This window comes from Ambystoma mexicanum, chromosome 1q, assembly GCF_040938575.1.
Source record: "Ambystoma mexicanum isolate Mex_15411 chromosome 1q, UKY_AmexF1_1, whole genome shotgun sequence".
In the NCBI taxonomy this organism is placed as follows: domain Eukaryota; kingdom Metazoa; phylum Chordata; class Amphibia; order Caudata; family Ambystomatidae; genus Ambystoma; species Ambystoma mexicanum.
The window spans coordinates 253,227,285-253,254,613 of record NC_090922.1 but is presented as its reverse complement, the minus strand read 5'-3'; the positions used below and the strand labels follow the sequence as shown (position 1 = coordinate 253,254,613).

Sequence of the window (27,329 nt, the reverse complement as noted above, 5' to 3'; positions counted from 1 at the left end):
ACCAAGGATGAGGATTTCTGTGTCTGGGGACATGAGTGAGGAGGAGAGGTGAGGACACTCAGAAAGGAAGTAGTACATTTGACCAGTTTTCCCAGACACAGTACGCACTGTTTGAGAATGTCAAGGTGTGGTGGAGAGAGACCTCACACAAGCCATTCCAGAGTGGAGTAGGTCTAAGTAGGAGTGACAGTGGCAGGAATACCCTCAGGGAAGCCAAGGGCACACCCCCCCTGCACAGTAGTGGCGGGCCAAGGAGAGGGTCAAGGATGCAGACAGAGCTGGCCGTCAGACATGTTTCCATGAGACCAAGGATGTCAAGGTGCATAACCTCATGTAAGTGACAGATATCGGAGGAATGCCTGATGCAGCCGCAGTGAAAGGAGTGTAATTGTGGAGGAGGTTGACAGCCTTGTAGGACTTACGGGGAGTGCTAGAGATCAGAGGTGCAGCATGTGTAGGAGTTGGAGTGGGAGGCGGAGAAGGTTCATGGGAGGGTGCAGGGAGGCAGTGCAGGATTGATGAGGAGAGAGGAGGGGGGACAGCAGGAGAGGTAAGGAAGTTGATGAGATGTGGGTAGCATTTCTCAAGGAGATTGAGGTTGGCCTAAGGGCCTTGGACTGAGACGCTCCCATTACCATGCACATCAATAGTGGCCTCTGAGGATTGGAAGGAGGCCAGGAGTACACCCCAACGGGTCCCACCAATGATGGTGGAAGAGGAGCAAGGAGAGAGGACAGGGACCATGTGAAGGGTCTATGGGACAGGCAAAGGCATGTATGAGCAGATGTCAGTGAGAGTTAGCTTAGAGTAGGCTCAGATGCACTGGTCAGCAATAGGGTGGGTCGCATTGGAGGGCAGGGTGCCCTCATTTGACTTTTGGCAAGCAGGTGTCGTGAGTAGGGCACGATGGTCTGAACTGTAGAAGTCATGGAAGATAGACCATGAAGAGCAGCATGGAGTGTGAGGGAATGGGGCTCGAAACCAGACGGTACCAAAGTCCACAGGTAGGAGGTGGATGTCAAGGCAACATCCACAGTATGACAGCATGTTGGTTGGCATTTATATACAGAGGACGCATTAGCATGTGGTATCATTGCATGTCAGGCATGTGAAGATGAAACTTGAATGGCTGGGGGAAAGGATAGGAATGGTATGTAAGACATCAGATGAATAGACAGGGGAGTATGAGCAACAATGTAGTGACAAAATGACAATTCAAGGGCAACTTCCATGGTGTCGGCCCATATGTGCACTGTTGCCAGTAGGGATAGTGCTGTGGCCAGATGGTGTTGCACTGAACATACTGGATGAGGCACATGGGTGCCACTATCAACTCTGCCACACACCCCCTTGACAGGCACCCAACATGAATGCTTCACACACACACCATGCACATGGATAATACACACATGCATGTGCACTCACCGGATGATGCCTCGTAATCAGGGAGGTCTCCCACACCTTGGAGTTGTCCCTCGGTGACGTAGGATCCAGCTACGGACTCGTGTGGTGTGAGTTCTATTTCCTGTGCTGGGGACCCACCTCCAGTCACCAAGGTTGCGGCATGACTTGAGGCCAGCTTATCCTTTGCCCTGCGCTTAAGGTCATTCCAGCGCTTCTGGCAATCACTAGCTGTGCGCCTCACTACTCCAAGGGCACTTATTCTGTCAGCAATGGTCTGCCAGTGTGCCTGGCGTCTGGCATGTGTGGTCTTGGACCCTGCAACGATGACCATTTCCCTATCATGATCTGACACATACTGAACAAGTGCATTCAGTTCGGCGTCTGTGAAGCTTGGCTTCCTTGATGGGCCGGACTGTGCAGCCGTGCCTGGGGCATCAGCCTGTGCCGGACGTGCACTCTTCCTCTTGCGCTTGGAAGGGGGTGGGGATCCAGAGTGTCCTACGCCGCTGTGGACACTAGGGGCAGGAGTCGTGGTGGACTCAGTACTGGGTGTGTGGGATTGCCCACTCAGCATGGGAGTAGGTGCAGGCATTGGGGGTAGTGGGATGGGGTCAGGCCTGATCTGAGGTGCATGAACTAGGACCGACACAGTCTTGGCAGGGTGTATGAGAGGTGGGGTGGATGGAGCCACACCCTGGCTACGGGGGCCAGCAGATGACCTATCTGGCATAGATGCGCGTGCCCTGATGACACCAATGTGCACCGGTGCACGTGCAGTGGACCTGCTGACCTGGATGTCAGCGATGGGATCACCCTCGGACAGGTCTGGTGCCACAATGGCCTGGTCCGACAAGGGCTGATCAGGGTTGGTATCAGCCACATGACTCTCAACTGGGGAGGGGGGGGGGCATGGGTGTCCCTGACTGTTCCTCCAGACTGGGGGGGACAGGGGCACCCTGCAAGTCACAACCACGTCCCCTAGTGGATCCTCCACGGCCACCACGTGTGGCTCGGCCACCTTTGCCACCCTTACGGCTTGCACGCCTCCCAACCATGGCACTGATGGTATTGTGCGTATGGGAGTCGGTGTGCACAATTGTCCTGGGCAATTGGGTGTCAAAGGGGTTGGGTACCAGATGGTATTCGTACCCTAGTGCAGTGGCAAGGCTATATGACACCCCTGGGGAAAGATGACGGGTCACGCAACGCACAGGCACCCCAAAAAAGTTAAGGAACGTGCACAATACCCCTCCTAGACCACGTGTGCTGATGGAAAACCCTGCACTACGCTGTGGCATCCAGTAACACAATGAACGTATGCGTGTCACACGCAGCCTAGATTGACCTCTGAAGGGGTAGGCTACACACGGGGCAAGCACAGATGTTAGATACGTGCGTGACTCACCGTCTGCCAGGTAAAAGAGCGTGAAAAATGAGCGCTTTTGGTTGGCAACACCCCCGCCAAAAGAAGATGTGTACGCTGTCTGAGGAGACAGGACAACAGTAGAAGGGGACACTGTTTGAGGGAACAGGCCCAGGTAAACCAGTACAAGAGGAAAAAGAGAAAAAGCTGTCAGAGGTAACAGGGAGTACGAACTGGAAACGCCGTGAAGTAAATCGCGTGTGAAACGACAAGAAGTACAGAATTCACCCACTCGCTCTCCACGAAAAGCACGTACAAGGAAATGGTGTTCAACACTACCTTTTATACAGGCCCACACGTACAGCGTCACTTACGGCGTGTACGTGCTTGGCCCATGTTCACCAATCACACGCTTTGACACTCCTGCGTGTAGCTCACTTTTCACCAATCACACGCTTTGTCACTCCTGCGTGTGGATCCTTTTTCACCAATCACACGCTTTGACACTCCTGCGTGTAGCTCACTTTTCACCAATCACACGCTTTGTCACTCCTGCGTGTAGATCCATGTTCACCAATCACACGCTTTGACACTGCACTTGCAGGTAACTATTGACGCACATATGCTGGTGACGGGTTTTCGCGCGATTCGCTGAGTGTGGGGTTTTCACGTGCAAAATCACTCCCTATCAGGCTGTCCACGCGTTCAAACACGAAAGACCACGCTCCTGGCCAGGAGGCCAAATTTAAGTCCCCCAGAGCCCTGAGCACGCTCCCACCTGCCATCGGCTGCTGCCTGACTGCCTGCTGGCCACGTGCCCCACAGTGCTGGTGGGTGGGGGTGGTGGGAGACATGGGTGGGGGCCTGGTGGAGGGTGCCCCTGGTGGATGGGGGGTGGGGGTGGTGGGAGACATGGATGGGGGCCTGATGGCAGGTGCCCCTGCACTGCTGGGGGTGGGGGTGGTGGGAGACATGGGTGGGGGCCTGGTGGAAGGTGCCCCTGGTGGATGGGGGTGCAGGGGGACATGATCAGGTGTGCAGGGTAGTCCACTGTTTTGTGGGCTGCCTGCAGGGGCCGTGGAGGGTGTACAGGGTACACCTGTGAGGGCCCACCCAGCCTATTCGCATGTGATAATTCCCACGCACCCCTGTGATACACGTACCCTGGCCAATCGCGTGTTGAACTTCCCGCTACCCCTGTAATACACGCACCCTGGCTGTTCGCGTGTGATAATTGCCGTGTACCCCTGTGATACACGTTCCCTGGCCTATCGCGTGTTCTACTTCACGCGTCCCCCTGTAATACACGTTCCCTGGCCAATCGCGTGTTGAACTTCCCGCTACCCCTGTAATACACGCACCCTGGCTGTTCGCGTGTGATAATTCCCGCGTACCCCTGTAATACACGTTCCCTGGCCTATCGCGTGTTCTACTTCACGCGTCCCCCTGTAATACACGTTCCCTGGCCAATCGCGTGTTGAACTTCCCGCTACCCCTGTAATACACGCACCCTGGCTGTTCGCGTGTGATAATTCCCGCGTACCCCTGTAATACACGTTCCCTGGCCTATCGCGTGTTCTACTTCACGCGTACCCCTGTAATACACGTACCCTGGCCAATCGCGTGCTGAACTTCCCGCTACCCCTGTAATACACGCACCCTGGCTGTTCGCGTGTGATGATTCCCGCGTACCCCTGTAATTCACGTTCCCTGCCTAGTCGCGTGTAGTACTTCCCGCGTACTCCTGATTTGAAGATTGCCCGCTTTTCTTTCCTTGTTTGCCTGCCCTGTGAAGTGGTCCAGGGTTAGCGCAGCCCTTAGCGATGATTTAGCGATTTTGATGGCTTTTCCTTGCGCGAGGGCGTTCTTGGGGGCGTTACTGGCGCTGCTGCAGGCTCGCTGCGATTCTCTGCGCCACGGCTGGTTTGGGAGCTTGAAATCCATGAATACGCTGTGCGCGGAAATCTGTTTTAGCGCACGTGCCTGGCGCAGACTATCGCAGGCGCACGCTGTGCGCCAGCCGCGTGCGCTACTTGTGCGCTGGATTCTATGAATTAGCCTGTGAGTTGTGTATACAGTACGATCTCCAGTTTATTAAACAGCATAAACTAAGATAAGGACCGCATAGAAAGTAACCAGTGAGGTCTGTGTTAGTAAGTGATAGATATACAGTGATATTAAAGCAAGGCGTTTGTTGACTCCAGTTGAGGGCAATGCAATTTACCCTCATATACCCCCCTCACTGTCTATGTAGTCCTTATCTTAGTTTATGCTGTTTAATAAACTAGACATCGTACTGTATACACAACTAAATACTCTGTTTTACTTGGAGCGCTTGCACGGGGATGTACCTACCCTTTACCCTTATATTTTCATAAGGCACAAAGGAGTTTAGGGAGAGCTGGTGCTTTTACTCTCTGCTATACGGTTTTTAATATAAACACTAATTATGAACATGAAATGGACATCATTTGTATACGTAATTTCAAATGAATTACCTTATTGTCGAACCGAAAATGGGCGCAATCTATTAGGCATTGGCGAGTGATAATTCCTTCTTGGCTATTAAGAAATGGGGTTAAGTGTTCAGCGGTGAATGGCGTGTATGCAACTTGACATGGTCACACTATAGCATTTTGTGAGTGGTGCTATTATCATGCAATCTAATACTACCCATTTTTTGACTCAGTAACAAGAAATCGCTGAATCAGTCCATTCAGGATTCGTGATGTTGGACATGCAGGTTACTTTGCAATAGGTGCATTCGCCCTTGTGCTGTCGTAACAAAAATAATATGTGCTAACACGTTGATCAAAAAGTAGTCTTAGAGTCCCGTGAATATCTTTATAGCGAGATGCTAGTGCGCGCTGCAAATTAGGGTAGAAGTGCATTGTAAGGCCTCTGTGGGTGTTTCAGTACCAAGCGATCAGTCAGAAAGTCAGAACGGGGTGCACTGTAAAGAAATCTCTGGGCGCCCCAGCTTTGGAATAGCAGTGCATGGTGCAGTTTAGGATAGAGGGTCATTTAGAACCGTTCATTTGAATGAATCCAATATTTTAGAGTGTTACATATCGCCTTGCTGCAACTTCAAAGCGCTTGCCCTTCTTGAGGTCTGGGACAAGGTGGAAGTTCAAGCATCATGTTGATTAGACACTCTAATTGTCTGATCAGCGGCTGTGGCATTACTCTGAAATTTGACTGAGAGTGACCATTGGAGCAGTTGCCGGGCTAGGGAGGCTGGGGCTTTGGTCCTCGTCTGGTCTACTATGGGGGTGAAAGCTATGCTTCTTTACCTGTCAGGAAGGCTTTGGGGTGAGAGGAGCAAACGTCTTACATCTCAGTAATGTTCTTTATCTCCAGCGCCAGCTGCTTTTGGAAACATTTTCACTATCAGGGGGGGCGCATTGCTGGTCATATCAGCACCGCTCGGCACAGTAATGTGCCCCACACCAGACATGACGTCAAGGCCAGTATATATGGAGCCACTGCTCCTAAGGATCTCAGTTCTGCCTGTTTTCCGTAGCACTCAGTCGCTGAGGGACCACCCAACAGATGAGGTGTATGGGTGAAACACCAAGACGGGCAGGCCGGGAGGGAGATAAGGCATCTTTGGGAGGAGCATCCATCATAAAGAACATAACAGAGAAGTAAGTAAATTGTTCTTCTAATGGATTCCTTCCTCCCACAGATTCCTCATCTATAATAGAAACCCATAGCAGTATGTAAATCGGTAGGAGGGAGAAGAGCACAAGGACACCACTGAAACCAGAAACCTCTGAAGGACTGCTCTATCAGAGTGAGCATCCTGCCCCAACATGGAATCCAAAAAGTATTGTTTGACAATCACGTGCAGCGAGGCCCATGTGGCCGCTCTGCAGGGCAATGGTTACAGCCAAGCCTCTGGCTGAATGAGCCCTGAAACCCTCTGGCCCATCCTTCCCATCCAGATCATAGCATTCCAAGATGCAGAGGATGATCCACCCGGAGAGGGTCTTTTTCGTCACATCTCTGCTACCACTAAGACCAGCATCTTTCCTGACATCCTCCCTGTGTGAGAGGTAGTAGCTGCGGTCCCGCATTGGGTCCAACCAATGAAATCGCTCCACCGTATTGAAAGGTTGATGCAAAGGAAAAAACACAGGAAGATGGACCTTCTGATAGTGACTGTCTCGCTATCAAAGTCACCTTCTCCTTGGAAAACACCAAATAGATAGGCTTAAGAGACAATGGGCCTCATTCCGACCCAGGCGGTAAGGGGTTTACGGCAGCGTAAACAGCGCCGACCCTTACCGCCTGATTCCGAGGTCCCTTAGCGCCATGGAGGATTTAACACCTGCTTTTAGCAGGTGTTAAAATCCATGGTGCTAAGGGACCTTGTTAATTACGCCACCGTAATTTACAGTGGCGTAATTAACGCCTTCCCCACTCCCATTATGCCCTATGGGGCAAAAATGGGAATGGGGAAGGGTAAATGGGGATTGGGGACTTACCGCCCCGCCAACCTCGGAATGGGGCGGTAAGTCCGCCAACCACCATGGCGTAAACATAGTTTACGCCATGGTGGTAAAGGTACGACCCAGACGGTAACTTACCGCCTGGGTCGAAATGAGGCCCAATGCCTAGAGCTCGTTCACACGTCTCATGGAAGTGATGTCCATCAGGAAAATCAATTGAAGTAAGGGTGGGTGCAATGGCCTAATTTCGTTCTGCAGGAAAATTAGCGGATTGCAGGCAAAATTCACCCAATCTTCCAATTTCACCAATGGGGTGAACTTGGCAGTTTGTGGTCTTTTCCCACCCAAAATTTAGTTTTTCAAATTTTCGTTTTTTGAAAAACTAAATATTGGGTGTTTTGCCCCCTTAAATTACATTTTTTGTAAACATTTCATTTTTGTGTGTGTTTCGGACCACAACAAAAATTATATTTCAGGGGAAAACAAAATATCTGTGCAAAAAGTAAACTGCCAAAATATGTGGAAGAAAAGATAGAAAACCTCCTAGCTGGCGGAACTGAATTTTTGTTGAGTTTCCTCAATTCTTTTCTGCCGGTGGTCATTTCACCCACCCCTAACCTTAAGGGTGTGCAAGCTTAATGAAGATGAATGTTGGAGTTCAAACAGAGTTCCAATGAGGAAAGTCAACACTAAATTCAAATCCCATGCATGAGCAACAAACTGGCTTGTGGAAACAGATTGTACAAATCCCACAAAAACTGCATAACAGTGCGGGTTGTGAAGCAAGAGCCTTATCCTTCGTCCTTTTGAAGAATTAGATGGTGCCAGAAACCCCTTCAGTGTGCCACTCTGCATGCCCGCCTGGGCCAAACAAAGCAAAAAATCCAAAACAGAGGAGGTAGGGCAGACAAAAAGGTCTGGACGCCTCTCCAGACTACAAGTTAAGAATTTTCACTACCTGTGGGCATACATGGATTTAGTGGCTGGCCTCCCAGCTGAAAGGAGTACATCCAGGATGTCGTCTGACAAATCCCAGTCCTTATATCTCAGCCTCTCAGCAGCTGAGCATGAAGGCTCAGACTGCTCAGGTTCCGATGGAAGAGCTGCTTCCTCATGTGGGAGAGCAGGTGTACTCTTGACAGGAAACGCCAAGGAGGGCAGATGGACATGTCCAGAAGCTCCTTGTGCCACATTCTCTGGGCCCAGTCCATAGCGATTACAATCAACTTGGACCCAGTCGTAGTGTCCTGACCACTACTGGAATAACGGGGATCGTCAGGAACGCATAGAGGAGATCGAAATTCCAATCAATCGCTAATGCATCCCCTAGAGCTCCCTGTTGAGATTACTCTATGGAGCAGAACAACTCATACTTTTTGCACACACTGGAAGCAAAGAGGACCACTTGTCCGCTATGGCGTTCTCTGTAACAGCGAGGTGGACCACCATCAGAGAAACGTTGTTCTCCACCACCCAGAACTACAGTATCATTTCTTCTCTCCATAGAAGCAATGACCCCATTTGTTGAGGTAGTGCATGGCTTCTGTAATGTTCATTAAGATCAGTACAGTTTTGCTTCTCACAGAGGCGAGGAGGGAAACCAGGGCGAGCCGGATCGCCTACAGCTCTAGCAAGTTGATGCATTCCCAGGTTTTTGCAGGAGACCAATGTCCGCTCATTATTAGGTCTAACAGGTGAGGGACTTGGGGTTCAGGGACGTCTCCCGACCACCATCAGTTGGGGTGAGGTTTGCCAAAGCATCGCCCCTCTCAGTTAGTTGTCTCACAGGGACCACCATACAGTGTCCTGAGAAACACTGTCTGAGACTCAAAAAGTCTGGCATGTTGCTCTAGATCTGACACCATTGACATTGTAGACACTGTAGAGACTATGCATAATCGGCCTCAAGCACCACTAGATTGCATGAGGACATTAGATCCAGTAGGCAAAGGAAGGCAAAGGCTAGTACCAGCTTTGGGAACTGAAAGGCATGAACCATCAGGAAGATGTTTGCTACTCGATCCTTAGGAGGGAAGGCCCTGCCGAGGCAAGCGTCCAGGACTGCACTGATGAATCGTAAGGAGTGAGATAGTGAAACATGGGACTTCTTGAAGCTCACATAAAAACCCAAGTTGTGCAATAGACTGCACTTGAGGTACAGATGTGCCAACTCCTAGTCTGGAGTTCCAGGTAGGCAAACACATATGCCTTCCCTCCTAATGTGAGCCACAACCACTGCCAGCAGTTTGGTGAAGACACTGGGTACAGCAGAAAGCCTAATGGTAGGACCCTAAATTGGTAACTGGTTGCGATGGAGTGGCACATGGAAGTAGGCGTCCTGAAGATCCAGGGACAGCAACCAATCCTTTAGCTCGAGGGCCTGGAGAATCTAGGCCATATAGACCATCCTGTACATATCTTTGCACAGGTACAGATTCAAGAGCCTCAGATCCAGAAAATAATCGGATTACCATTCCATGCCTCACTCAGAATGGGGTACGAGTTCAGTAGCACCCTTTGCCAGAAGCTGACAAATCTCTTCCTTAGAGGGGCCAGAGGAATAGATGGGTCTGAAAGGAGTTGAGCAAAAGGGAAACAGTAGCCCTGAGTCACGACCTGCCAGTCCCAAGCGTCAGAGGTGGTATGATGCCACTCCTCACTGAACAGGTTAATTCTCCCTACCACTTTAGTGGGATGTGTGAAATCCTCTTCAAAGAGTATTTACCCCTGTGGCTGATGTGGAGACCACTGGGACAGTGATACCACCGCTTTGTTCTTTGCAGCCTGTGCCCTGCGGCAGGAAGGACGGTGCAGTAGTCGATTGCCCGTGGGTGCCCGCCTCTTGCCACAAAAACCCTGCCCTTTTGCTGAAGGACTGGGGGGTTTGTTGGACAGCAAAGCCCAAAAACTTTGCTGTGGCTTTCGGTGTCTGGAACTTTTGAAGGGATTCCTCAGCATTGGCCCCAAAAAGATAGGGCCTCATTACAAGTTGGATGGTGAGGGCTAAATGTGGTGGTATTACTGTATACTGCCGCATTACTGCACATCTATAGGTTTGGCGGAAAGTTGGAGGATTCACCTCCAGCAATGAGCTGGAGGTAAATCCGCCAGCTCTCTGCCAAATTTCGGTGGCATTACTGCAGCGGAAATACTGCTGCAATAATTCTGCAGAAAATGCCCCATTGAATCATATGGACTAAAATAAAATGGGGATTTACACCACCATGACAATTGTAATCCGGCGGTAATACCGCCAGACCAAGTGGAGGTAACAGTAATACAGTTTGGTGGTATCTGGGCGGATTTACTGCCCAAATACCACCAAACTCGTAATGATGCCCTATGTCAATCAAAAGGCATATCCAGGACATTCACCAGGAGAGCTGGAACAAACCCTGTTGCTCCTATCCAAGAATACCTCCTCAGGTCTATTCCCATCCTTAACTAGGACATTGAATCCCTCCTACATCATTCCATCTGCTGTTTCAGACGCCAGAGTCCAGCAGAGGCCAAATGAAAACTTTGCTAAGGCATATTGCTCTCAGGGAAAGAGCGCCTCTAGCGAATACCACATGTCCACAAGCATCCATTCTATTGATCTCCCAGAGACGAGGCAAATAGGGAGGCTAACTGGTACAGATTGCACCACCACATTTTCCAAGGAATCCATGGGTAGAGAGAAAAGCCGGATTCAAGGTTGCTTGGCGATGCATTTTGGAAAGGTCACAGTGCGTCACAGGGATTTATGCCAACTTCTCCCGGGGATCCAATACTAGGGCCTCCAACGCCCGGTTGAAGGGTAATAATGTCAGACATTATTAATTACATAAATCTGGCCATACGAAGCGGGCATAGTGCTGGGAGGGATGCCAGTGCCGGCAACACCAAGTGACGTCAATGGCACAATAGATGAAAGCTGGTACCGAGAGCTTGATGCCCAAGGACTGATCAGAAGATCATCAGGTCGGATGCATGCTGTTAGAGCTGGGACCGAGCCCATAGGCATTCAGTCGTCGTCTTGTGAGTATTCCCTGATGGCTTTTCAAAGCGCAGTGGGCCCTGCGTGTGCCATCAGCGACAAGGTCTAAACCATCTGCGCCGGGGCCTGGGAGAAATTGTCTAGCATCTTGAGTTGGAATTCTCCTCATTCTTCTGGAGTGGAGAATTGTGCTTGGAATGGTACCTCTGGAGTGGATTCCTCGGAGGAGTCTCTTGAAGGTTGTCTCCTCTTCTTCAACAAAGAAGAAGGATGCCTTTGAGGAGCCGCTTAGGGAGCAGGAACTCTTTTTGGTGCTTCCTCTTCTTGTCCTTCTGGACCAGAGAGTAGTTTTCTTTTCTCTACTCTGTGCCCTGCGACTTTTGAAGGGGTTCTAGAGAGGCAGATGTACACCTCATCTATAGAGCCCACCCCCCTCACCTATGTCATATTGGAAGAACCGTAAGAGAACACTGAACATGACACCTGGTATCATCCCAATATCACATCGAACATAGGAGAGACGTTATGCACTGAGACAACCTTACTGAATGTACCCTCGAACTGATGCGGTAGACATGAATCTGCAAACACCACTGGACACAGAAGAACTAAAGTAAAGTCTGACAGGTGTGAAGTGATGTCATGAAGAAGAGAAGATATGTGGGCGCACTAAACCTGATGTATGGATATCTAGAGAATAAAGATGTGACTAAAGTGACAAAGTAAACATATATGCAAATATGAAGAAAACCAAAAACACTTGGAATATAAGTAACAAGAGATGCAGTAGATGTATATAGGCAGAAACGCAAGATAGATAAAACAATGTACAAGATTGCTAAAGTAGGGGAGATAACGCAAGTAAAGCAGCCATGTTGAGAAAATGGACGTCAGCTTCATATAATAGTAAGCAAGAAGCCTCGAGGAGAAAGATCAAGGCTGCAGAGCTGACAGGCATTGGAATACAGATTTGAGCAAGAACAAAGAATATTTGCTTGGCTTAGAATCAAGGATGCCGCAGCAAGAAGCAACTGCAAGGCACGAAAGGAGCCGAAGAGGATGATAAGCTACATACGCAGAACATAAGTAAAGGAGCGAATAATCGTGGGTGCCAAGTATTGAACAATCAAAGATGCAGAAAGCACGTGCAAGATAGAGCAACCAAGTCTCCAGAGGCTAAGGAGAGTAATAGCACCCAATATAATTGAATCAATTAGCACTAGATAAAAAGACAGAATGGACAAAATCATGGTCCCCTCACACGTGGTACAAGACCATAAAACGAGGCCTATTAATAAAGCTTCAGACGAAGATAGCAATGTACCTTCACTCCCTTTACAGTTCTGAGGAAGAGAACAGTCAGCAAGGTCAACTACAGAGAAGAGGTCTTGGTTTTGGGCCTAACTGGTGAGTGATGGTATGCTAATTAGCTAAGGAGGTCAGTTATCTGACGTTGTTCCCCTGCACCTGGGTTTTGTTGCTTACGTGCTGCTAACGAGCTGAATGTCCAAGGTTGGAGGAGAGTTCCAACCAATCATGAGGGCCTATGTAATGGTCGACTATACGTTGTTGTAGAACCCTACCACTGCTGCTGTTATGCTATTATCAGTATTTTACACAGTTGAAGGTTGCTCAAGGCGTGCCTACCAGATAAGGGTCCGCCAATGATGATACTAACACTCATATGAACTATACGTATATATGTTCCCTTAACCAATCCCTCCGTCCGGTAGATTTTTACCGTTTGACTCATAGGATGACGTCATAGCTGACGTACATCGAGATATAAAGCCTTTTGCGTAATTGAAATGCATTGAGAGTGTCTGGCTACAATCTGTTTGTTCGCCAGGTTTCCCTACTTTATGGAACTGATAAGAAAGTAGTGTTTTGCCATATTCTTTTAGTCTAACCGGGTATTTGGGCCTGTGATAATTTTTCTGATAGTCCCATCCAGACTTTAGAATGCTCCAGGTGCTACTGCACAGGGTTCTCTTGCTAATTGTGTGGCAAAAAATGAAAAACTTTGTGGCATGCTCACATACAAATACAGGCAGATCCTGTGGTGTTTGAGACATACATCTTGGTCCTGCAGTCCTCCCAGGGCTTGAAGTCCGAAGCCTTCTTATGGGTAGGCATCACACAGTCACAATTTAGCTCAAGTTGTAAGCATTGTTACCAAAGCGTACAGAGTATGTGGAAAAAAGGAACTGAAATCACAGGACGTGGCAGCTCCATATACACTCAGTCTGACGTCACCTCCGGGGTGGGACTCGGAACGCCACTGAGTGGAGCCGACAGAGAACTGCACTGTCCTCCCCCTTCCTCCCCCCCGACTCCCCTCCTGGTGGTGAAATAGTTTGCGAAGGCAGCTGGCGCTGGAGATGGAATATCAAAGATGAGTATTCTGTGGAAAGAAGGAATCCATTAGAAAGAGTTTGCTATTGGGTAAAAACTGCACTTTTGTTCCACTACCTGCAGAATCAAGGAAAATTTACACATAGGTGAGTTACCAACATTAAGTGTTGTTTAAAACATATGTATATGAATGAGGAGGTGAAACCTACCATCCATAGGAAAAGAGAAGATTCTATGGTTGAACCATAGGACAGATCAGCACAGCGTTTGACATTCCTATATTAGGGCTCTGGCCCCCCAGGAATGGAACGCGTCGTGCAAATCCGTGTTATGGTTCAAAAGGCATAAAGGGTCAAAAAGGGTGTTGATTGTTCACTTTTCCATTCATTTTCCGATATGGAAAATGTCAAGTTTCAGCTCGTGCACACAGCTCAAACCACTGGACGGATTTGCGCCAAATAAGAAACAACTCGGGCACAAAGCGCTCCAAGGAAATCCTTTCTTGTTTTGGTGCTAATCCATCCAGGTTTTTTATTTGTTGCAGATTGGTGTGCCCTTCTAGCCAAAAAGTTAGTCATATCTCCCATGAAGCAATGCTATTGGCAAGCTTTTTCAGTTCTGAAACTCCACCATTATGCGATTCGAGAATCAATTTCCAAATCGACATTGCAAAGTGCTCTAAAATGATGATATAAGTTGTGTTAATTAGGGAGTTTTGAGGACAGGGAGCATGTGGGCAGGGTAAGGAAGGATGATTGGTGAAGGTTTGGGGATGGCATCGTTTTTTTTTTTTTACCCAAGCGTTTTGCCGAGATCTAGAAGCAGCGCAAATGACAAAAGGAAAGAGTAAATACTCAAAAACTATGATGCATTACGATGTGGCAATCTGTGTGGTCACTAGTTAGGAGAAGAGTATTTTAAGTTAATATAGGAATTTTATTTCTATTTTTAAAATATATATTAAACAAGATTTCTAAATTAACTTAAAATGTGCAGGGGCTTCTATTGTGGTTATTGAACATTCCGTGTTTATGTATTCAGATAGAGAAATGTTTTGTTGAACTTTGTGAATATAAAGTGTGTCACTGAATGGCGTTCATGACCAGGCCATGGTCACATTGTGTTTTGTTTTGATTGGAGAAGGGTTTCATGTGATCTAAAAGAACGCTTCTCGAGTCTGTGTTGTCTCTACCTGTGTTTTATTTTTCCTTCAGTTAAACAGCCTTAGCACCTCAGCGGTGCTATGGGTGCTTAATTAAAAAAATATATATATGACCTTGGGGTGTGGCACTTTGCCGTACCTTCATAGGTCCATTTCAATGTTGATGATATCACGGCCATCAACAGAGAAAATGGTTTTTCGGGAATTAAGGCATGGCACTGAGGTGCACCGCAAGGAAGCGTGTCTTACTTTTTCAATTGAACACCCTTGGGAACTGCGTGGTGCTAAGGGACTTTAATTGAAAGAAAAAAACAAATATGACCTTGCGGTGTGGCACTATTGTGCCATGCCGTACTTTCCGAAGTCTGTTTCTCTGTTGATGGTGTTACGGTCATCAACGGAGAAAATAGATTTTAGGACCTAGGGTGTGGATCTGCAGCGGTGGTCTGAGACTGCCGGTAGCGGTACAGCTACATGCATTAAGGGACCCTTGTTTCATTAGGGCCTTTCACTTGGGCAGTGGGCGGTTACCAGTAGGGTTAGCCTATTGCCATGGTGCTTAATGTTAAACCCACCTGCCCCCAGTTTAGATTTTTGTTTAAACCTTTAGGGTGGCTCTGAAAAGAACTGTTGTAGAGTTAAGGAAAAGATCGAAGGGGCGGGGGTGGATGTAGGAAATATAGGTGGAAAGTAGGGCATTTTTTACATGTTTTTGTTTTTTTTAATTAAGAGTTCTTTGATAAGGTGGATTTATATAGTCAAAACATCTTTCACAGCAAAACTCGTGTTTACATGAGAGGTATTGTGGCACCAATTTTAGCCTATTGGTCGCTTCCACCAAATATTTCCTGGCCATGACAATTGCTGATCTTTTAACTCTGGGTAGGGCTGCTTTATCTGCACCATATGGATTCTTCCACAACCCGATCTCATTCATAGCGAGCAAGGATTTTTATATGCGTGCTACCCACGGTATACTTTTTCCCCTCTCAAGGCTCAAAAGGTGCTTCAAGGCTTCTCGATATCGCTCTAATCCCTCGGTGCTCCACATTCTAACCCGATATATTAGAGTTTAAAGGAGACCAGTTCTCCAATGGGGCACACATCGAGCTTGAGGTGCAATAACACATTGGGAGAGCTTTGGGGAATCTGTAATAGGTGTTTCAAAACTGTATTTTCTCCCTCTCTAGGTTTGTTGTATTGGCATAACCGCAGAATTCTGCACCAAAGAGAGATGATGGTATGGCTTATTTTCGATATATAACTCAATGGCCGGTGTAAGGATCTCATGCTGGCAACAGTAAAGACAGACACAAGTGATCACAGTTCAAGGGTGTTTATTGAACTTTATAATGGGTGAGATAAACGCCTAATCTAAACCTAAAATCTAAGATGGGAGCGAGCTACGACCATCAAATAATAATAAGGCAGTCCTAGTGGTGTCTTGTCAAATAAAAAGGGCCTATACCAAAAAGAAAAGAAATATTGCCAATCCTTATTGCTAAATTATAAAAAGAGTGTGGGATAATGTTCACCAGAAAAGAAAGAAGTGTTCAAAAATGAAAAGTCAGGATGGTATGGCTGGGTGTCCTTTCCCCACATTTGAAGCACGGGACAAGGCGGGACTCTCGAACACAGCACACTTCTTGGCCTCATCAGCGCAAGGTTCACAGGCAAGTTCAATGATATCAAACCTTCAGGGGCTAAGTCTTCTTCTTGAAAAAGTCTCCTGCCTTAGAAGGCCTGCTGATTCACAACGACAAACAAACAAAAGTTCCTTTGGTGGTTTTGCACCTCAGCTATTGCTCTTCGCCCCTAGGATCTCCCTCCTCCGGGCTTGGATCCTCCTTGCAACTTGGGCCTCCCGCCGACAGGTTCACTATGGCTTTTTTAACACAGTTCATGAGTTGCTCATTTTCCATCAGAAAGCAGGGTTTTCCTTCTCCTAGCTTTCTTTCGGCATCCCTCTGTCGGGTTCACACTTGCCATATTCCACAGTTGACAATCTTACCAGAAAGCAGGGTTCACTTCCCCTAGCTTTCCTTTGGCAACGGGTCAGAGACTTTCGATTGTATAAAAGATTTGACATAACCCCTATAGGACCACTCTGATGCCTCACGCCACCCTTTCCTAGGGCCTTCTGGTTCTTGTAGTTTCTTTAACAGGTCCTGGCCAGAGTCTTTCGAATGAGCTCCCATCTGGCGCCTGACCCCTCTGCTCCTGGACCTCAACTGGGCTTTCTTTAAAGTTCAAACATATACACAAATTCTTTCTCTTAGGTTTCCTTGAGTTCAAAATGCTGCCACTTGCAACCTTGGGCTCAACACAGTTCAATTTACTATCATTTTCCTCCGACTCACCGGCTGTGCTGAACTCATTGGCTTCTTTGTTCTCTGGAGTTAAGGATAGTACCACGGTAGCCAGCTTGCCTCTTTGCCTGTGTTATCAAGGCGGGAGTCCCCCGTGTACCATTGACATCTACTGCTTTGCATGCCAGCTGTAGCTCCCGGTTTTATGATTTCCCTTTTGGAGACTGCGTGTCTGAGGTGAAAAGTGCAAGGGCATCTCCCCCTTTGTCGTCCTTCCAGGTCTCACCGCCTTTCTTCCCCGTTTGAACTGCCGGTTTGGTGTATCTGTCTCCTCGTGCGTTCGGCCTTGCTCCAAGTATGCTTTCATGCTCTGTCTTTTATCCCTTTGGGGAAGATAAAGGGCCGTCAGGTGAGCATGGTTATTGTTAATTGCCCGACTCTGCCTGACCTGTGTGTTGGGACATGTCAGGCAATTAACAATACCCACGCACACCTGACGGTCCATTGTCTGTTGCCATGTAAGAAAGTGTTTGTGTGGGAAAAGGCAGGGTTAGAGCTTCTAAATATCCCACAGGGTAGGATGGGCAAAAGGCGTAACAGAGAAGGGGATACCGCGTCTCAACCCTTGGTGTCCCACTTCGACTCCCCGAAGACCCCATGCCCAGGTGATCATCCCCCACTGGTCCACCCAGAGGAACTGGATCCAATAGCGATGGCTGTGTCCTGGCCACCTGGATGACAGCTCTCTGGGCACTATCGGGTGAGACACCTTCAGGTATCTAACACCGGGGAAACATCGCCTCTTCCATTTCTATTAAAGAAGGATCTAGTTGCTGCACTTTGCTTACCCAGATTAGTACAAGCCAATATATTCTGTTTGGACAGACCAGTGACCACTCTTATGGCATCTAATTCCTAGATAATCATACAGTGGAACCTGTTGTAATTTTCGCCAGCCACGTTGATATTAAGTACATATTGTTTAACAAACTGAGGTATGAAGACAATGGACTTCCTATTTTTAGTGTTCAGATCAAGTCCAAGGTCTTCACATTTCGTCAGGAATATGGGCAGGGTGGTTTTTAGGCCTGGTGGTGTTGTAGACAAAAGTATAGCATTGTCAGCATAAAAAAGTGCTGGGTATTTGTCAGAGCCCATTTTAGGACAATCCATGCACTCCCACATTAATGAATCAATTATATTTTCTACATACACACCGAATAGTAATGGGATTAACACGCAACCTTACCTTACACCTTTTGATATATTGAATGGAGCTATAACTTTACCGGCCAGGCCATAACACACCACTGCTTCATTATTAAGATACAATGGCCCTCATTACAACACCGGCGCTAAACCATGGTGCTATTAGCACAATGGTTGGTGCTGGTGTTGTAACAAGTCCGCCATGGTTCAATGGGGAATTACAACCCCATTCCAAGGTTGGCGGGGTGGTAATTCCCCATTGAACCATGGCCCTTCCCCATTCCCATTTTCGCCCCATAGGGCTCTATGGGAATGGGGAAGGCACTAAGTACTGTATCGCAAATTGCGGTAACGTACTTAGCACCAAGGTCCCTTTGCGGGTCCCTAGACCAGCCGTTCAGGTCGGGTACCGCAAAGGGACCTCGTAGTAAGGTGCAAAGTGTTTAACGGCGCTGGAGCCTTTTACAGAGCCGTTAAACACTTAGCGCCAGGGTCGTAATTAGGCCCAATGCCTGTATAATCGAAATCAAATGAGGAGGGGAGCTTCTTTTCTTTAAAACTTGCCAGAGAGTATCTTGCGCGACCCCATTGAAGGCTGTCCTAAAGTCCACCAACACAGTGTACAATCTTATCCTTAATAGCACAGTGTATTTCTGGACCAACAAGAACAGTCGGAAACTTTGTTCCACTGTACTCTTCCGTGTCCGGAACCCGACTTGAAGATCGCTAATATTATTGTCATTGGCCCAGGCTTGAAAATGAAATAAAATGGCTTTGCCAAAGATGATCTCTGCACTTTCCAAAAGCTAGATTTTATGTCGGCCCCAAATGAGTTGTTTATGAGCGAAGTTTTAACTATGAAAAGATGAATAATGGGCATGTTCTATAAAAGTTAAGTATATATATATTTTTTATTTGTTTCCAAAAAATCCCTAAATACTATGTCTGGATTCGAGGTCATGTGTGCTGCAAATGGGCCCTTCTGCATTTTGCTCTGCACTAAGTTTACATTCACTATTCCCTGCTGGGGCGCAGTTCAAAATAAATGCCATTTTGCAACAGCTTTCAGAAAGATGCATGTGTTTTGCAACAATGAAAAGGCCAAGCTCAAGAAACAGGTAGCCCATGTTCCCTTGCATAGATCATAGTTTGGTACGGTCGCCGAGCCTATATCTTGCCCAAAGAGCTGTCCCGGGAAGGCAGAATCTAGTCTGCTTGATCTGGTCACCGGTGGGGGGGTTTAGCTAAAGTGAAATCTTACAGTCTATACAGGGCTATTCTTCCTGATCATTTGGATTTATATGATGCCTCATTCCAGGGTGGAATTCAGAAACTAAAAACAAAATCTACTGCAGTGAAGATGTCCTACTGGAATACGCAAGGCTTACATTGGTGTTGTATAATGTTAATCGTTTTATTTATGTTGCACCAAATCACCAGCATTAGCCTCTGATCGCCTAGGCTTGCCTTAGTGTTGGAACATTGTGCCCCTGCCAGGGTAATCTAGATCTTAGTCTACAGAAGGAAAAGCTAGGAGGATGGGAAAGAGGGCATACGTGCCACAGACAAAAGGGTGTGAGATGAAGCGCTGGGAAGGAAGTATTGTGATTGCATGGGTGCGAGCCAGTTCTGTTAGGTGGGCCATTGACTACAAGGCAGGGATATATTGCATAAAGCTGTTGTCTGTATCTTTGGTATCCTGCAAAGATCTACATACTGGGTCACCAGCAGTCAGGCGACTGCTAAAATTCTAAAATGACAATGGTTTATATAGCCACACGATTTTGGCTAGTGCAAAGGTCTGAGATGTGTTGGTTGAGATTCAAGTTAGCATTGATTTAAATGGCACAAATGACATATTTAGTGTTAACCTTGTACTCTTCGCTACCCTTGTTGTCAGTCCTTTGAGGCATACGCCTGAAATGCCAGGCCCTGAAAAAGCACGTCTGCGGACAAAAAGTCACTTTTAGAAATTGGAATTCAGGGGCTAAAATTAAAGATCGGGCATATATCCGACATGTAAAACATTGCTCTGTCAAAATTAATTTCTTTTCAATTGAGAGGCTGAAACAAAAGAGAATTTTAGAAAATATGAGGTCAATTTTTGGAAATGTGCAAACAAAATATAGGGTTCCGGGTTTAAAGGTTTTGGCGTGGGGGACCGGTATAGTTTGTAGTGTTTTGTTTGTTTGTACCATCCAGAATTAATATGGGTGCAGGTATGAAAAGATGTATAGATATTATGGCGTCCAATCTGTTATTTAGAAAGCATCATTTATGAATTGTATGCCACTAATTGTTGGATTTAATTAGATAGTGTGACAAATTAAAAAAGTAGAAATGCCTCTTTTGCAAAGCTCCATATTTATCTTGTTGCCTGTCCCGTCTCATCCTTCTCCCTCTACGCCAGGGATCTGCAACCTACGACTGCTCTCGTGTTTTGGACTACTACAAGTCCCATGGTCCCTTACCATTAACTATTCTGGCTATGACTGATGGGAGTTGCAGTCCAACATATCTAGCGTGTCAGAGGTTGCAGATCCCTTCTCTACACCTTCTCCCGGCAAATAAAAGGTGTGGCCTCCCGTTGTTCTCCCTAGTGGACTTCATTGATGTACGAATGAGGAAAGAACGTTTTTCTCAGAGGCACTGTGCATCCCATACAGGTGTTACATCCTCCCTCACTGTGCTTAAAGTCTTTAAGGCTTTGATGAGCTTATGGGGTAATTGGGGTTCAGTTTCTCCAAAGAATATCGCTCAGGGTCCAAGGAGAAGCATGAACATGCTTATGGAGATGCTTGTTTTTTTATTGGTACGGACTGTAGTTATCTTTGTGAAATACCCACAGATGGCAGGGGACGCAGCGAATGTTCTGCTCCGCTGTGCTAATCCGGCCATTGTGTAATGTTAATCATGTGTAGGGCTCTGTTAAGCACCTCTAGCCATAGACCCCGAACGGAGCACCAACAACACTTTCCAGGATGACACGTGGAACACTGGTTCGCGTTCCCACAGGGATGTACATGATTATTTTATTTCCAAAAATGTTTAATCCGAAAATTACGAATTCGAAATTTTCAAAAAGGCAATAATCATGAACATCATCCCCACCCACTGTCCCGATTTGGGGTTGTTTTACCGCACAGGAAATGTTCGAAGGAGAAACGATCGAACATAATTTCTTCGAAATATTCTTCCGTCGTTTCTTCCCAGAACATTTGAGATGTGCCCAAACCCCTACTCACTCTGCCAACACACCCCCACCCCCTTACTTACCATCCGTCTCGCTGGTCCCAGCGATGCCAGTTCCCTTTCACTTCCGTGAGTGGGTACCGGCGCAGCAGGGTCCTTTCCTTTTTTTTTTTAATTCTTTTTTTTGTTCGGGTCAGCTGCAACCGTGTCCCGCGCAACCTCCGCTCACTAAACTGTATAGTATAGTGAGCAGGGATTGCGGGGGAGAATCCCGGAGGTTTTCTTTTTTTTTGGTAGTGTCAGCTGCGGGAAGGATCCCCCGCAAACCCCACTCACTATACTAAATAGTATAGTGAGTGGGATGTTGCGGGGGACACCCCTGCAGCCTTTCGTTTTTTGGGCTGTGGGACAGCTGTGGGGGACACCCCTGCAGCCCCTGCTCACAGTATAGTAAGCAGGATTTGGGGGGACACCCCCACAGCAGCCCCCGCAGCAGCCCCCACAGCCCTAAACCGAATCCAACTGGCCTACCCAGCCAAAAGTCCAAACGAAGGTCAAACATTTGGTGGTACCTTCTTTCAGACTTTTGGTTGGGTAGGTCATTTGGATTCGGTAATTTTGGCCGAAACCGCTATCCCCCCTCCTCCAGCTCCCTAAGCCTAATACTTACATACATACTTACATACTTACCTCCGGTGCCCAACTTACCTTTTCACCTTCACCACAGCGCTCACCATGCAACACGAGTTCCGCCTCTCCATCTAGAGGTGGGACTTCTGCCGCAGGGTGCTTTTCTTCAAAGTAAAAAAACGTTCTTTGTCCCCACACTTTCCTTTGTATGGAAACAGGGGACACCCCTGCAACCGCTGAAGTCCCATTATATCGATCAAGGGAAGCAGGGGACAACTCTGCTACCTCTGCTCACCTTGGATCGACATTATGCGTCTTAGGCTATGTGGGGTGAAAAGACAGAGTGACAGAGATGGAGAGGCCATGCTAGGCCCCCATTGTGAGAGTAAAGCTAGCTAATGTGGAGTTCCCTTGAAATATAAAAGCCAGTACAAAACAGTGATTTTCGACATAAGGCCTAGTAACATTTAAATAATTGGATCTAGTCAACTCCACTAAAATGGACAGGTGCGCATGTGAAAGGGAATCTACCTGAGAGCTTAAAACTGATGGATATACCCAATGAATGGGTAATAACATGTGGTGATGCAGATACAGACTTTGTGTAAACTGGGAAAAGACACCTTTTGACAGATTACAAACTGCAGCAGTACACATGTGAAAATATACTTTGAAAGTATAGTCATGTGAAAAATACCAAGGAAGAATTGTGCCTTACATTTAAAAACTGGAGCCAAGTGACATATTTTAGAGAAAGACACTTACTTTTTTTTACAAATACAGTGACATTCAAGTGGAAAGGCACACTTGTTGGATTTCTATGTAATATGGCATATGTGTGAATAATATCTAAAGTGAACTTATATCTGTCCAAACTGTATGTCAAGAAAGATTGTATTTTAAACCACATGTCCAGATATAATGCTAAAGCACAGCTTGTTGATTTAAAGCTGTATTTTCTGAAGTGTGGATGCAGCTGGTGTTTTCCCAACTGAACTGAAAGGTCTGTGCCTCTGAAATGTTGACCTCAAGACCTTTGGCTGAGGACCTCTAGGAGAAGAAGGTCTGGTTTTCAGTTAAATACTAAGATATACAGAGAATTAGATCAGAATTGTGGAATTTGCAGATAACACAGCCAGCAGAAATGACCTTTAAGGTCAGGTCTTCCCATTAACTGTATATTAGCTTCAAACAAAAACCTTTGAAGCCCAGGAGGAGAGGGCATGATCACATTGGCCAGCCAGATGACCTGGACTCAGGTCATAGAAGAGAAATGTAACCTAAGTATTGGTGGGAGCTGATGTGAAACTGAGGGACTTGCGGTGCCTTGCCATTGACTAACATTGAATAAATATTCTTGAATAAAACGCGCATTTTGAGCTCATCCCAGGTTCATATTAAAGGGGGTCAGAAGCCCGTCGGGACCCTGTAAAACAAATTGTGTGTGATGAATATAACTTGAGTTATGAAGACAATTATGATTCTGGCCTTCTCATAATCCCGAGAGAATATAAACTTTTTGTGATGATAGGTTATGGAAGTAAGGCTTGAATCAGGAACGGGCAGATTTGTGACTATTTCGGCTCAGGTGTAAATCAATAAAAAGGGTAGCTCCTCCCAGGAAGGGCGTGCCAAAATAAAATTTGTATTTTCTGACTTGCCATAATATGTAGAATTAAAAAATATATAGTTCATATAGTTATCTGAAAGATTAAGGTAGCTGCCCTGTTGTTAGATTTTCAGAACCCAAAATTGTAAAAATACCTGTCACTTTGAAATGATGTATTTTTCCTCATCCCTCAGCTTCCATAACCCATACCTCCCAACTTCTGGTCCTATCAGCAGCCAATGGGTGTCTTGGTGGAAGGTGAAGGGAGAGATCTAGCCAATCCGTATTGTGGGAATTATGATAATATGTAGGTTTCAGCCTTATATCTTGGCAAGTTCCAATCTAAGAGGGGACTTGCAAGAAAACAACTAGGGAGAGAGACCAGGAGAAGTGCCTAATCCATCGGGGCACCACATTGCCAGGGGAGCAAAGCTAAACCAAGGCCTACCTAGAAGGAGGGAGAAAAGGAGACCCAGGGACTCTGCTTGGAAATCTGGGAGCCCTATCTGAGAGAGGCCTGTGGCTGGAGAGACCTGTCTGGTGGATAGAGGCTTGAGGTGTGAGCTGCCTGCCTGAAAGAGGGTCCTAGGATCTGGCAGGCCTCCTGACCTAAGAACAGAGATCTCCCATATAAGTAGAAATATCCCAAAGCTATCAATTGTGTGGGGAGCTACCTGCCTTAATACATTTCCCTTAGTGGGTGAAAGGGGGGCAAAACTGGGTAGGCCCTGTCCATATTGAACTAAAAAGTTAACTCAATGAATCCTCTATAGAAGAACACCCTATCCAGTAACCTTGAATCGTGTTGGTATCTGTCTGTTTAACCCTTACCTTTGCATTGGTGGGGGCTCTCCATTAGTGGGAGGGGGTGAATGCATGTATACCCTTAGCACAATTAACTAAAAATATAATGTCATTAATTCCCATAGGGTCATTTATCACGGGGTGATGTTTTTGGCAAAATTCGAAATTGACAAAGGATTATCCCAGTTCACTTTAAATGACTCTAGTCTGTAATATAATTGGGTAACCATGCTGTTCAATTGAATGTGCCAGTGTCCCCAAAACGAAATTCCAACACCTTGCATTCCCTTTGAAAACAAATTGTGTAAAATGAATTTTCCCTTTCATTCCAAACCAGAATCACAAAGCCTTGCATTTGCATTGTAGGAGAGGTGCAAAACGAGATTCCCCATATATTCCCTTGCTTCCTAAATCAGAAGTCCAACACATTGCATTTTACCTAAATAAAAAGCCCAAAACGTGTTTCCATTGTGTTCCCACTCCCTGTACCTTACCTTCAGATCAGAGGGGTCATATCTAATTGATGGCTGGAGGGCGGGGGTTGCTGGGAGAAAGGAGTATTGTGCCAAACTAAGCAATTACAGTGTGTTTTGTATTTTTCCTATTGTTTTATTTGCAAGTAATCTGATGTAAATTGTGACTGCAAACCTGTGTCTTATAGCAAATGAAAGTCCTTTAAACCTATGTTAGTCAATTGGTGCAAGAAATGTGAATGTGTGATAGTGTGTAATACCACAACATCGGTGGTTGATGTTTTTGTGATTGCTTATGATTCTTTGCCAATATTTAAATAAATATACATTCTTACTGTACACCGGCCTGGTTTCTAGCTCATTAGTGGTACTGAGGGTATTTGTTGGACTGGTGCGAGTCGGGTTGGAGTCCTCACTAAATCTGAATCTGTATAAGCACTTTGGGTGCGCGCCACCATGCTTGCGGGTAGGGTGGGACTCCCTGAGTTGAGTGGCCGCCTAATTAATTGTGACAGTTATTTTTTCCAATGCTGGATTCTGCATTTTTGTCAGTTCGCTTTTTTTATTTCCAAATCTTTCTACAGATTCATTCCCGCAGCCCTGGGCCCGAGACCAGGGTAACGTTACCTGGCGGCGGGCCACCGTCGCTTCAGAGGAGAAAGTTGGGCCCAGGACAGCTGTGGATGAGAGCTGGAGCCCGCACTGCTGTGCCCCAATATGAAAGCACTGCAGCAGGTGCTCTGCAGCTTCAGTGAAGAGCTGTCAGAGCCCCGGGAAGGGGCGAGACGGGAGGCAGACATGCTGAAGTCATACGGCCAGCACATACGGCCTATGGAGGGACAGGGCAAACCCAGTATGCAGCAGGGGTTACACCACATACAAGAGGCCAGGGAGGGGGGGCGAGCAATGGCGGGGTACTGAAACTCAGTCCCATCGCTCGCAGGCCAGTAAAAGAGGGAGTGAGGTCTTAAGGAGCGAAAAACACAAAAAAGATGTCTCAAGAGTAAAACAACAGGGGTGTACATCCTCTAAGAAACAAATGACAGCCTCAAGAGAAAGCAAACAGCTAATAGTAAAATGGGGGACATCCAAGAGCTCACCTTGGCAAGGAGTAGCAGAACCATACGGGTGGTCTAAAAGGGTGAAACAACCTCAGAGACAGCCCTATTTAACCTCCAATGGGGGTGGCATCTACCTGGACCTCCAGCCATTCAGGGTTGGGTGTGGGATTTAAAGGAACAGGCTGAGACTAATGGAGGGTCATTCATTTTGCAGCCTTTGAAGGAGGCGGTTTTGCCAGACCAGCAGCACTTTACCTGGGCGTATTAAGCAGAAGAACAGCACAAGAGGGGAGTAGAGACTCAAGTGCGGCCCTGGATTAGATGTTGGAATTGAGTGGAGAATGAAGAAGAGTACAATGAAGTCAATTGTATTTTGAGAAAAATTGATAATAAAAATCCTAAGTATATCAATGTGTGGTCTTAGCCCTGTTTTTGTTAGCCCCAGCTCACAGAATCTACAAGTGCTGTGTTCCTACATCAGTGTTCATTCTCGCGCACAAAGGGTCTCTTTCAGGGGGAAACAGAACCACTGTGTTTCTTTTGTGTCTGTCTATGGAGTCCTGCATACTCACAAAGAAAAGTCGTAGATCCTAAAAAACAAGTGCAGGGTAAACAAACACATGCACGTCATAGAAAAATGTATCTCTAACTTTTTTAACAGGTGGAACAATTGCCAATTCAGATGTACTGCTCGGGATGAAAAAAGAGGAACACGTTTATCTCGAGGACCCTGAAGAGAGCAAACGCGATTGCCTCAACACAGGTCAGGGTTATTGGATGGCATATTACATACTATTCGGCCTAAAACAAGTGAACACTTGCTGTAAACAGAGGAATGAATCGCAGTTATTTGATTGAATTACTGACAAAAAGATACTATTGTTTCGTTTTGGGATAAATAACGATATATAACAAGTGATGTAAAAAAAAAAAGTGGAAATTCAAGGTATTTGCCAATTGGTTTTTATCTTTATAAGGGCAAAAACAACCGATGCAGCATTTTCAAAGGTGTCTTTAAATGTTGTAAGTACCACTTTCACTTACTGAGTAGGAAGTAAGAAGACAATGCAAGGAAATGAACAAGATGGCCACGATGAGAAACGCAACAGCTAATTACAGTGAAAAATAAGGACAACTGTTATTTTTTTTAGTCCAGAAGATTAATTTACTTGTGAAACATGTTTTGAGCCCCCTTACTTAAGTTTGGAAGCAGTCATCATTGAGTAATAAACAGACCACTCAAACGCAAATATGTCTTTACCACTCCTCTTTATAATTTGTGAACACACCAACAGACTATGGATTATGCTTTGACTCCTCCTTGG

General features: G+C 46.5%; 1 protein-coding gene across 4 annotated transcripts in view; it reads left to right on the top strand.

Annotated features, from left to right (window-relative positions):
• The window catches only part of LOC138527188 (zinc finger protein 567-like), a 285,058-nt gene that overhangs the window by 191,590 nt on the left and 66,139 nt on the right, over positions 1-27,329 (top strand). For 3 of the 4 annotated variants that reach the window (XM_069638297.1, XM_069638296.1, XM_069638294.1), the window contains exon 5: positions 26,666-26,767. The exons of the other annotated variant lie outside the window; for it this stretch is intronic. In XM_069638297.1, the coding sequence (XP_069494398.1) occupies positions 26,666-26,767 (102 nt within the window). The remainder of the gene's footprint in view (positions 1-26,665; positions 26,768-27,329) is intronic. 4 annotated transcript variants of the gene reach the window in all.